The following is a 13,326-nucleotide window of genomic DNA, read 5'->3' as shown; positions in this document are numbered from 1 at the left end:
CTTCCATTAGTTTGGCAAGTCATTTTCTAGTCTGTTGCCATGTTTAGTACAAGCACTAAACACATTTTACCTTTCCTTTCATAAGAAGTTGAATTTGGAACCCCTTAAACTTCACAGTCCTTTCTTTGAGACACAGAGTCCTTTTAATCCAGGGGTGTCAAACTTGATTTCATTGAGGGCCACACCAGGGTTGTGTTTGACCTTGGGGGGGTGGGGTGTGTGTGGCCAGGGTGGACATGGCCAGCTCGACCTCACTCATGTGATCAAATGCCACTTTTGCTAGTAGTTTGTTTTGCTAGCACTCTGCCAGTGAAAATGGAACTCATGAGGACTGCCTGCAGACCTCCAGAGTTCCACTTTCAGCTGCAACAGCCTTCTGCAGTGTTCTGCCTGCAAAAATGGAGCCTGGGAGGGCTGCATGTGGCCCTCACGAGCTCCATTTTCATTGACAAGAGGCACCATGGGCCAATCCTTCACTGTTTCCAGGGTGGTCCCACAGGCCAGATTTAAGCACCTCTGTTTTAATCAATCAGTCTTCTTTCTAGTGCAAGAACCTCCCATCCCATATCCCATGTTGACTGAACAACCATAATGCATTCCATGTGAGACTCTTTGAAAATGCCTGGGAAGTTGCAGTGGATACAGAATGTGGTAGCCAGATGATTGTCAGGACAACTTCACCAAAACCCTAATTTTACTGTTATTGTACTCTTTGTCTTCCAGGCCCAATGCAAGACCTGATTATTATTTTTCAAGCCCTACAGGGCACAGCTTTGGGAGGCGTTCAGTATTGCCTTGTCAACAATTCAATCTATCTAGTTTGAACATATACTTTGGCCAATATGGTTTCTTCATATTCTCTTTAATATGCTATTAGCTGCTCATCTGTGAAATGGATGGCCATATTAATGAGTTTAATACTATTATTAGTAGTAATTCATTATTAGGAGAGTGAATATTTCCTTTGTTCTTACAGAGGACATGATATCTGAATTAGCCAAAAGGGTTTTTTGGTTGAAGACTGATATTATAGAACACCTTGCCTTGGGATTTAATTTGGTTGTATTTCTTCTTGCGTTTTGCAAGGCTGTAGCAATTGCTGTTCCAATATGCTTTTCGCTTGAATTAAGTGTAGACATCATCATAGGTATCACTGTTATCTTAGTCTGATTCATAAACCTTTGTTTTTATATTCTTTCAATGTGTTTACTTCTACTTTGTTGTAAACTATCTGTTAGAACTGAGACTGCTTAGAAAAGTTGTAAATAAATAAAATAAAAATCCTTAACTTGAAGAAGAAAAAAGAGAGAGAAGCACGATATAGATTATTTCTAAATTTTGTTTTGGAAATCTTTATCTAGGCCTCTGTTGAGAAGGAGAAAATTACCATCAATGTAAAACAAAAATTGTATGCATACAAATATACATAAATGTGCAGTTGAATCGAGCGAGAATAAGGAAAACTAGGTCAGTGGTTTCAGAATATGATTGTGAATAGGATATTGGTTGGCTAGCAATGAATGATATCACTAACCTTTGTCTCTTTTTTCAAACTCAGATTCCACATTTTAATTTAACAGTTGTTCAAGTGATAATGATTTTTTTCTGGAGTTTTGGTGAGAAAGCAATAAAGGAATTGAATTATGAATATGTCACACTAGTCCAGACCCAGATTGACAACAGCTCCCTACTGCTAACAATAAGTATTTATGCATTTCTTACTTTCTGACTGATAACTCTCCATTCACATACTGCAAAAGTGCCAAAAAACACTGGACAATGTTTTCAAAACATAAACTGATTACAAAACTATGGTCCATTGAAAGCTCAGTAGTCAAAGAAATAGTTGAACACACCTTTTTCCTGATCATAGTGGAATTTTAAAATGAAATAAAGCTCCTTGTAGTTCTCTCAATAAACACTGGGATGCAATGGGTAAAATAAAATGCAGAATGTCTGTTTAATTTTTATAATGAATGTAAGGTATAAAATTATATATATATTTCTTGTCACAGCTTAGTTTCTCTTGAGCAGTCTACATGTATACATGCCTTAAAGCTCACATTTGGTATCAGTATGTTTACTTGTGTTGGACTGAATCAATCGCAAAGTTCAAAGCAGTTGTTTTTTTTCCATCCTTAAAAAAATACTCGTACTTTATGTCATTAATACACAACTTGGTGTGAATATAACTTGTCTTAACTCTTTGAAATGCGTTCCTCGTATCAGAAAAATCACTCCAGGTATTAAAAGAACAGTTGTTATTTTATTCCTTTTTGGTGGGTACAAAAACCACAGTTTTATTTTTTTTTACACAGAACAAGATTATAAATAATATCGGTAACATGACCCGTAGTCTCTTTGATTCTACACGGCAGACTGATGGTGTTCTCTAAACGTATTTGTTGGTTTCCTGTAGTTAGACAGATGCAAATCCGTCGAACACTGAATGATGGAACAGAATGACGGTAACAGCAAATGAGAGGAGGGCCAACAATGTAAAAAAAAGTCTTTGAAATTTATTACAGTGATGCCATTTTATATCAGTTATTGCAATGAATTGTTCCCTAAGATGGTTAGAAAAAAGAATTGTGTTCTCCACTACTGAATTTACATCCATTAAAAAGCAAGCATGTTTCAATATTCCTCTTTTGTTCCCAAAGGAAAAAGAACGTATTTTTAATCTTTTTTTTTTTCACAGGATTTACATAGTTTTTTTTTTTCCTTCTCACAGTTTAGTAAAACTTTGTTTCCACAGCTGGATATTCTTCCCATTGTATAATGTTGTTCATCTGGAGACACAGGTTACATGTTCATTGATTTCTACAGCCACTGGCTCCCCATTTTGCTGACAGAAAGACTCGCACAGCCTTTCCTCAAGTCTGCTCCTCATAGTTTTAATGCGCTAAATTGGCAAGTCCTTGTGAGAGAAATCTCTTGCTGTTCGTATGTCTTTCCCAACCCCTCCCCCCCCACAAAACTAAATTATGAATTTTATATATATATCTATATCTATATAGGTGTATGTATGTATGTATGTGTATGTATATATATGCATATAAATTTATATACACATATACATATATATATGCACATATATGCACATAGATATATATGCATATATATCACATATTTATACAGACAGACAGACATACATATACACAAACTTTTTTCCTGATATAAAATCTGAGTTTGGGTTTCCGAACTGAGACCATGCACGCATTGGCTGCTGACGACACGTTTTGATGCCCTTCCCATACTCAGCCTGTTTCTAAGTTGATCAAGGACATTTCCCGTGTCATGTTACAGTCCGTGCTGTATTCCCGTCAGTCACTGACACGGGTTAATTAAGGCACTCGATTATTTTTTTGGTTTTTATGGTAGATCTGATTCAATTACCGCCAATCCTGAACTTTGTCTAATTGCAGTTCCAGCGTGTACGGCTTTTGGGCAATCCGGCGTGAGAACGCGTCCGTTTTCTCCCATGCTTCCTGTGATTGATAATCTGGCTTTGTTTCGTATGGCTTCAGAAAAGGTCAGCTGGAAAGCAAGAAAAAGAAGAAGGAAAGAGGGAAGAAAAGGAAGTGTTACAATGAATCTATTCCTCGGGAAGATACTATACAGCAAACACCAAAAATGTCCGTAGGTAGACATCTGCATTATTGTGCTACGTGGTGATAATAATAATAAAAATAATAATGCAATTTGTCTTTTTTAAAACAACAAAAATAATAATAATAAAGCTCTCAAATATCAACTTGGGAATTTGATTTATACTAAAATTTAACAAAAGACTCTGTAATAAATGCAAAATGTGTCTCTGTTGCCCAGTTTCCTAAGCAATCGGTCCTTATACTTTTGTTTTCTATCTTTCTAAAAATGTAAAATCGGTCATATGAGCTAGGCGCTTGCTTACAAATGAGCTAGTGAATGTGAATACAGTATCAAACTGATACTGTCTACAGAGGCACAGGGTTTTTTTAAAAAAAATATTCACATGTTCTATATTTTTCAGTGGCAAAGTTTCAGTCAAAGCTCTTTGCAGCTCCATCTGTTTAAGAGAAGAATTAAATATAGCCCTATCTCTCTCAATGAAGCCATTGGGAGTTAATCTTTCATTTGCTCTCTTATTCTACTTTTTGTTCAGTTAAGACACACAAAAGTACAGAAAATGGAACTTTCTAAAAATAGGAGCTACTATAAATTATGAAAGGATATTCTACAATAATACATCTATTAAATCTTTTGAGTTTAGAGTTACTCATCAACAACTTGTCCCATGAATTCCCCAAAATCTGTTTTAAAGCTAAGCCTGATTTCAATCCATTGCAGGTAACTAATTTAAAGCCCATCTCCAATAACGTTGCTTTTCCCTAACTTTGGCATCCTAGGATTCTGTTTAATTGGGTGTAAGGTTCATCAAATTCAATAGTGGTTATTTCTAATCAAATGCAGATTTTTTTTTATAAGATTGGAGTGATCCTTGCTTTTATTTGGTCAAAACTTCTATGATGTTTGATGATCCTTTCTACTAAGAAAGTAGTTAGTATCGGTATATTTTAAAAGTTGTGGCTGCAACTGAAGTGTAAAGGAATATTAACAATGGACTTGAACCAAGCATGCTATTAAAACAAACTGACTTGGTAATCTTGGTCAAGGATGCTTATTACATGAAGAAGAGCAAGTGCATAGCATACAGCAAGGAAAAATATTTATGTATACCCACACACACAAAAGAGGGTCATTTATGGTAGAGTCAGGCAGTCTACCCCTACCTGTTTTAAACCAATTTACAGTATTGTTCAGTTCTTCAAAACTAGAATGTTTAAGGTTGTTCAATGGCAATATAGACAATTAAATCATGTCTATATTATCCACATATGAACCAACTTTCTTTTTTCTTTTCTTTTAACGACCCTGTACTCTCTTGCATTGATGTGGAGTTGGGATGACTGAATGAAGCTGAGCATTTACTGACCGGATGCCCTTCCTGACACCTATGTGGAGTTTGCTGCAGATAATTATTCATTGCGCCCAGGGAGAGAAATATCTGCTACTACCCAAGATTGAACTCACAGCCTCCTGATGGTGAGGTGAGAGTTCCACTGCTAGCCACCATGCCGCTCTAATTGACCTAATAATACTGTGGGATATCTGGCCAAATTTTAAATTGTTATTTAAACTTGAATATCATGCCTTAATTGTACAAGTTGGTCCTCTTGTCTTAATTGCCTCTGAAATTCCTATATCATTTATGTGATTAGAAAAATATTATGACATTCTTAAATCTATACAATAGTTAATTTTTTTTACAGAAAGTTGTATTCAGCAGATTAAGGTAGGATAAATTAGTTCTGTATGACCTCAGGTAAGAATAATTCAACAGTTATTGAACAACAAATATTTGCTTCAACAGTAGGATGAGTGGCATAATAAATAAAGGAATAAATAATTATTAACTTTTTACTTCTTTGTTTTTGATTTGGTTATTTTCTGGCCTGTTTCATTTTGCTTTGTTTATTATCATTTATTATTGAACTTATTGCTTACTTTTTTCTCTCTGAGATATATTTAAAAGCAGTTAGTTGTTGTCTGTTTAAAGCAAACCTTAAAAAATCCCCACATGGCTAATTGCAATGTAGCAAGTGGGACCAAGTGATCAAGTTGCTGTGTGCTATGATTTTAGTGTAAAACCAAGCAAGAACTTAAAAATTGCTTTGTTGGTTGCTCTTAATTAATTGAACTCCAGCCTTACCATTTTGAAATCAATCAAATTTGAAAGAGCTACCACATATTACCTATTTTGTTTATCATTACATTTTTTTTTACTACTGAGAGGGTCTTGTGAGCATCTTCAACTCATGGGCCAAAAATAATTTAGCTGCCTTTAGTTACTCCGCGGTTTGACTTCAATGAATTCTATATGCTGCCACTTCTAGAACTATAGTTGAAAGAGGTTCTGTGGGAATTGAGTCTAAAACTCTCCTCAATGTTGGAATCCCAATTAAGGCATCTTTTTCAAAAAATGTCTAAAGAAGCTTGCATGAATAAAACCAGTGATGCTAAGTTCACCAATTTTCTTGACTACTGTCAAATTACTCTTGCTCTATAGCTTTTCTTTCCTAACATTCAAATAAAATCTTCATTAAGAGCACTACTGTGTGTCCCACCCTCTGTTTAAGTAGAGTAGGATAGATTGTGTCTTTCTTCCTATGACATGCTTTCAGGAAAAGTGCTGATACACTCCCCTTCCTCTTTTATTTTTAGGGTTAAACATTACTGTTTTTCCTTCTAGTGTTTAGTCCCCAGGCCCCTAATCATCCTTATTTTCATTCTTTGTATGTGTTTTTCTGAATGATTCCTTCTTGTGGCGCCCAGAACTGAATGTACATTTGATGTAAAGTCTGACTAAGGAATAACAATAACAGAAATTTCCTGCCTGTAACTTAGAAATTATACTTCTATTGATGCAACCTAAACTTATGTTTGTGTTTTTTTGTGTCAACTCTTAAGACCTTTTCTATGCATACAGTTACCAAGCCAAGTGCCTCCATTTGATTTTTTTTTTTCTAACCTCTCAACCTTGATAACTTTAAGATGTGTGGATTTCAATTCCCAGAATTCCCCAATCAGCATGGAGACTGAGGAGTTCTGGGTATTGAAGTCCACACATGTGAAAGTTGCCAAAGTTGAAGAACGGTGTTCTAAGTGCATTTTTGCATTTGTCCCTTCTCTGTTTCTTGTTATTTTAATTTTGTTTCTTTTTTGTATCATACTAGCTATTCCATTTACTGCTCTGCATCAGGCACCATAATAACATGGGCCATGCCTGGACCTATTTATGTTGTGAATCCACAGCTACCAATAATACAGGTAATTCTCAACTTATGACCGGTTGCTTAGCAATCATTCAGAGTTCTGATGGACCTAATTGGGGATGTGTGTGCTTACAACCCAGATTCAAAGTTCCTATGGTCAGCTTCCACCCCATGGTCACGTGACCACATTTTGGTCCCCTGAGTAACTAGGCTGCATTCCCAGCTGTTTGCAGTATCCCACAGTCATACGGCCCACATTTTACAATGATTTTGCTGAACACTCTTATTTGCAGTTTTCAGCAAAATCTCACCCATAGCATATTAATCGTGGCATTAACCTAATGGCCACAGATTCGCTTAATGACCAGGGTAATTAGCTTAACATCTGCTGTGGAAAAAAAGGTCATTAAAAACTGAGCTGGTCACATAACCGACCTATTTATGATCATCATTAGTTAAGACTGTGACTATTACAGTCGTAACTCAAGGACTTCCTGTATAGCTTTTGTCTCCATCATTCTTAATTTGAAATCAGAGCATCAGCTAACTGATAAATTAGGAAAATGGTTTAGCTCTGAGTCTGCAGTAGTGGTTTAGAATGAAGCTGTACAGTATAAGAATCATAGGGCTACCAGCAAACCAGCAGCTGTATGCTTAGTTACTGTTCTAACTTGACAATGGACAGTTAATGGATAATTAGGACAACTCACTTTTTATCCTAATGCCGTCATTTTTTTCTGACTATTTCCCCCCTCATGACTGGCTGCTACTGACAGCTGGCTATCATTATAGCCTGGAATCATTTCATTCAGAGAACGATGGATACTGCGAGGGTTTTCATGTCTGGTGGCAACACCATGCTTCTTAAAAGGCCCGTAAACTAAAGCTGATTATTTTGTATTTAAAAAAAAATCTTCTCAATTTCAAAAGGAAACAAAAGCAAAAACAAAGGAGCTTTGATTTCCCACCCACCCACCCGTCCACTCTTCTCTTTCTTTCTAAAGTCAGGAAAATATTGGATACATTTTCATGAATGGGGAATTCTATTCCTTTTCTTGGTTCCAAGATGACTAAAGGTGCTTTTTCTAAAGACGACTAGAATTTCTTGGCTTTTTTTTTTTTTGTTTCTTGAAAATGTTTCACTTCTCTTCCAAGAAGCAAAATGTTTTCAAGAAAAAAAACCCCAAGAAAGTCCACTTGCTTTTTGGAAAAAGCACCTTTGGGGCAACCATGTCCTGGAGGATTGAGAATCTCCATAAACAAAAGATAACTAAAGGGTATGTGGCTTTCTTGCAGACCCAACTGTAGTGTTCCTGGTTTTCCATATTACATTATAATCATATTACTTTATCTGTTATTTTTACTTAGACCACTTCTATAACTGCCCATCTTGCTAGTGCAGCTCCTGAGTGGCTATTTATTCCCAAAGAAACATCAGGAGGAAATTTCTGCTTTTTTTTTCAGATCAGTGTGGGCAGCTAGAGAGGCTGCAGACTGGGAAAGGAAAACAAGCAACAGTATATCAGTACTATGAACATTGAATTCAATGTCTTCTCCAACATGGCATTCTCCAAAGGCTGCCTGCAAATTCTGGGCATCGTGGTGCAAAACCTCTAGAGCAGGGGTGTCCAACCTTGGCAACTTTAAGACTTGTGGACTTCAACTCCCAGAGTTCCGTCCACAAGTCTTAAAGTTGCCAAGGTTGGACACCCCTGCTCTAGAGGATGCCAGTTTGAAGAAGGCATTGGAAGCGGCCCTTTAAATCCCAGCCAAAATCTACAATGATTAGCCAATAGAAAGATTTAAAATATTATGGAAACAATGAAGCGCTAGAGGAACAAAATACCCCAATCCTTCATGAGATAATAATTAAGAGAGGAATCACATCTGAATTCAAATGGGGAGACATCCCATGCTTAGCCTGGCATGCAAATGTTGTGGCTGCTGTGATTGCAGGAAATGTTTGCTTTCTTGAAGAGATAGCATGATGGCGTGATGATCCAATTAAAACAAGGCATCGTTTCCCCCACTTTGGAATCCAAAATGTCAGGATAGCACAGAGATTGCAAAATGGATGAGAACGTGTGTGGATGGAGTTATGAAAATCGGAAGAAATGTATGCTTTTCCATACTACTAGTTATGTGACTATTACAGGACTATGTAAGTCCTATGTATGTGTGGGTATCACTATGTGTGCAAAGCCTAACCCAGAGAAGACAAGGAGCAAGTCAAATGTGGTGGGAGAAGGTAAGATGATTGAGTTGAGGGAAATTAAAGTCATGAGATCAACTTGAAAAAAAGTAAGAGAGATGATTCCAATACATTTCAGTCCCATTTCAGATTTGCTACTGTGTTTCCCTGAAAATATGACCTACCCTGAAAAAAGCCCTAGCCTGATTTTCATGCCTGTGCCTAAAATAAGCCCTACCCAAAAATAAGCCCTATTTAAGCCCCACCCACGATCTGGTTGTATGAGGTGGAGTGACGCGCAGGCATAAAAATCAAGATAGGGCAGGGATGGGGGGGTTGGAGCTGCTCCATGCGCCCTGTACCTGCCTACCTTAGAACCACCACAGCCACCTGTACCCCGACACCTGTTGTGCCACTGACTGACTTCTTCTACAGCCACTTGTGGCCAGATGCCATGTGGTGCATTGCACTGGTGCTGTCTCTCAGGGAAGGATGCCACATGGCTCATCACGCCGGTGCCTCCGCTCGTGGTAGAATGGTGCAAGGACATCTGGCCTCATGACATTCTGCCACGAGGGACAGAGGGACACTGGCACATCGAGCCACATGGCATCTCTCCATGAGCGGCCACAGAAGAAGTCAGGCAGCAGCGCAACAGGTGTCAGGGCATGGGAAGCATGGCTATAGTGGTTCTAAGTTAAGAGGGTAAGACATCCTTGAAAATAAGACCTGGTGCTTATTTTAGGTCCAAAAAGAAAATAAGGCCGGGAAACACAATAGTAATTTGTGAAAAATCTCCATGCCTTCAAGAGTAACTTTAACCATAATTTAAAGTTCGACGTTTAGTCCAGACATATCTTCATGTTATGGATGAGTGACTGGGTCTTCCTCATCTCTCCCACACATTATTTCACAAGGAGAAAGGCATAAAGAGAATACATGAGAAGTGGGGGAAAGATATAGCCACATGGGGTTGTAGCTCATGTATTAACTTGCCAATATCATAACTGAAGCTGATTAAAATTCCAGTGGTTTGGACAGTTTTAATCGGCATCTAACATTAGTTGCTTTTGATACATCTGCTTGAAGGCTCAGCTCTCTGGAGAAGCTGCTTCTCTTGGAAATAATCCGTGAAAAGTTAGAGAATGCAAATCACGATGCAACTCAATGGGCATAGTTTCCCAAGCCATGTGAAATACTTTCCTATGAAGCTGTATCTGAATAGAAAATATTTTCCTTCTGATTTATATTCAAACTTCCAATTGTTAGAGTAAAATGACACTAAGGTGGGCATGTTATTATCTGAAGGACTGCATTAAAATACCTGTAGAAATAATGGTGCTAAAGATACTCTAACAGCTGTAGCATGAAACTGAGTTTTTGTACCTGAATGTCCTTTGCAATGCTATTATGGAACAATCCTGAAGCACATCTGCTGATTGTGTGATGCCTCACTGCTACCTTACAATCAATCCTAGACTCTTCAGGGTGATTGATTGCGCATTTCTGTACAAAGAAGTTGTGCAAGTATTTTTTTTAGCACTAATGAAAGCCTGCAAGTTCTGTCTCCAATCTGCAAAACATTGCTTCTAAAATCAAGAATCTTACTTTATTAAACCATCTAGAATAGCCTGTTGTTTCTATCCACCTCTAGATCCATATGCATCCTTTCTGAACTGCAACAAAACCAAAATGACAAAACACACATCACAATGTCACAATGCAACCTCTTGTCTTTCTGTACATACACATGCAAACACACATATAAAGGCTGGTGCTTGCACGGCCATGTCACAATGATGCATGTTTTGTCACTTGCCCCCTTCCTGCAGATGCCCATGGCTACCATTGTCCAACCTTAAGAGGGCAAATTGGTGCACATACAGTCATGTTCATGTCTACTGAGATGTGAGTTCTATTCATTTCAGGCAAAACAGATAGATAATGTTGTGGTTAGCCGGCAGCAAGTGCGGACAGCTGAGGAGAGTGAGGACTCAGATGAGGGGCTAGGACCATTAAGGAGTGGACTGCTGCCTTCAGAAATTGTGGGGGCTGGCAGCAGCGATGAGAAAGTTCTCGAGGAGCCAGTGCCATGTGGGCGTGCGCGCAGGATTGCTTGCAGGAAAGAGCAGCTACAACAGCACAGGCAACTTGGGAGTAAGGCTACAAGGTAATGGCCCCTCCTTCAAGAAGATAAAAGGCAGCTGTGCAGTGAACGTTCTTTGTAGGAAGCAAAGACATTTTGAAACTCAGCCTCGTGGACATTACAGTTGGTATTTGAAGACTCTTGTGTTGTAAACTATTTCTTATCTATTGTTTTTTGGCAGCCTTGCAAAAACTTGGCAAAGCTCTTTCTTGTCAGAGCTAATTAGTTGGAAGCAGCCTTTTATCTGTGAAGAAACAGGATTCTTAGCTGAAATATTAAAAGGTTGTGCTGCCTTTGTCTTGTGTTTGCTCTCTTGGAACCAGGTTTGGGTCAGAACAGATAAGTACGCGAAGAATCTGGGCCATAGTTTTATGTTGCAATTCTCACAGGTTTCCCAGAATGAATCGATGACAATGGAGGTGGGTATGGGTGGGAAGGGACCAGCAAGTGAGAAGAGATAAATTGATGCTTCTTTGCCATGAGTGAAGTCTGCAGCTTCGCTTGTCGTCTACACCTAACCTGTACTGAGGAGATTTGCAGTGGCATTCAGAACTGCAGGTGATGCTCCTGGTCAACGAAGCACAGCCAACTTGAGCTCTACGGAGCAAAGGCAGGATATAAATGCAATAGACTTAACTAACAGTCCAATCCTATGCAAATTTACTCAGAAGCAAGTCACCTTAAATAAGAACGTATCAGAATATAAAGCTCTTCTAGTTCAGAGCAATGGTCCATCTAGTCCAGCATCCTATTCCTACTATAGCTAGGCTTGGCCTCTAGAAATGATATTCAGAGGGATGCTGCTTCTCATCAGAAGGTTGTATAGACCATCCTGGGTAATAAACTTATGGGTTGGATTCAAACATCACACCCATCCAGAATAGGGTTCATTTTGGGGCTTAGCATAAGAGAACTCATCCATGATGACTTAATGTTAGTTGTAACTGAGGTAATTAAGGTTTGTTCAAACAACCATGGCTAGAAATCCATGGCTTACTTTTATGTGTGATCCTATATTATATGTAATCCTCTTTTAAAGCCTGAGATAAAGGCTATATCAGCATCAAAAGGGAAGGGATGTAACTTGCAAAAAAAAAACAAAATTCCTAAGTTTAGCCCTTGCATCTCCAAGTAGGTAGAAACATGCCTGTCTGGGATTTATTGATAGTACTGGGCTAGATGGACTAATTCCAAAGTAAGTATGCATAGGATTTCAACCTAATTATCTACATCAACTCTTGGAATAAGCTTTCTTCACTCTAACTTCCTCCAGATCAGGGGTCTCAAACTCAATTTACCTGGGGGCCGCTGGAGGCAGAGTCTGGGTGCGGCTGGGCCACATAAGGGATTCCACAAAAAATGTTGTTAAAAAAATACCCTCAAATGTCATCAACAGTTAATGATTTCTCCAATACATGAACTGTCCTGAACACATGAATGGAACATTGAATGAAGATCATGAACAGTTCCTCAGAACATGGCTTCTCCAGCTTACTCCTTGCTGCCAGAGACTTGACAACACTTCCTCTCACATATCTGAGCTACATTTGGCTTGAGAGAGGAGGGACTTGAGACCCTCAGTATGGCTTGAAGATGATCATCAGTAAGTCTGGACCTGTACTTGGACTTGTTAAAGTTCAGGGTGGAGAAGAAGCCACGACGAGGAACGGCGGGTGGGACTTCCTTCAGAGGTCCATTCCCCCTGTGGGCCGCACTAATATTATACTTTCATATCATGGTGGGGGCCACAGGATATCGTCCTGCGGGCCGCAATTGGCCCGCAGGCCGCGAGTTTGAGACCCCTGCTCCAGATGATATTACAATTCTAGAATTGCCGGCCAGCAAACTTTAATGGATGAAAATTTGGGGATTTCTTAGGTCAGTATATTTAGGGACTGGCAAATGGGGAAGAGCTGATCTATGCTACGGATCCCACAGGGAGCTGCAGAAAAGCAGAAGAAACCAACATTCTCAAGTCAAATCCTTTCATAGACAAAACCAACACGATTAGAACAAAAGATGCAAGCCCACCCCTTTGCCCAAGGAAATATTTCTAGTACCTCGGTTCAACTTTTTTCCTTTCTCTACAAAGCTCTAAATCCTCACCAAAAAATCCAATCTATCCGAGAGCAGAAAATGTTCCTTGCTTTTATAAAAAGAAAATAAATCAG

General features: G+C 38.7%; 1 protein-coding gene across 4 annotated transcripts in view; it reads right to left on the bottom strand.

Annotated features, from left to right (window-relative positions):
• Positions 1–2,246: 2,246 nt before the first annotated feature.
• The window catches only part of GRIA4 (glutamate ionotropic receptor AMPA type subunit 4), a 252,621-nt gene continuing 241,541 nt past the window's right edge, over positions 2,247–13,326 (bottom strand). For 2 of the 4 annotated variants that reach the window (XM_087937095.1, XM_087937091.1), the window contains exons 16-17: positions 3,400–3,540; positions 2,247–2,445 (exon numbers count right to left, since the gene is read on the bottom strand). In XM_087937095.1, the coding sequence (XP_087793221.1) occupies positions 2,368–2,445; positions 3,400–3,540 (219 nt within the window). In that variant the 3' untranslated portion in view covers positions 2,247–2,367. Of the gene's footprint in view, positions 2,446–3,383; positions 3,541–13,326 lie in introns of those variants that run through there. The other 2 variants (XM_087937093.1, XM_087937092.1) reach the window with 1 other exon arrangement.

The sequence above is a fragment of the Pseudonaja textilis genome, chromosome 7, assembly GCF_049901715.1.
Source record: "Pseudonaja textilis isolate UNSWEBS1 chromosome 7, rPseTex1.2, whole genome shotgun sequence".
In the NCBI taxonomy this organism is placed as follows: Eukaryota; Metazoa; Chordata; class Lepidosauria; order Squamata; family Elapidae; genus Pseudonaja; species Pseudonaja textilis.
This window is presented reverse-complemented; position numbering and strand designations above follow the sequence as displayed.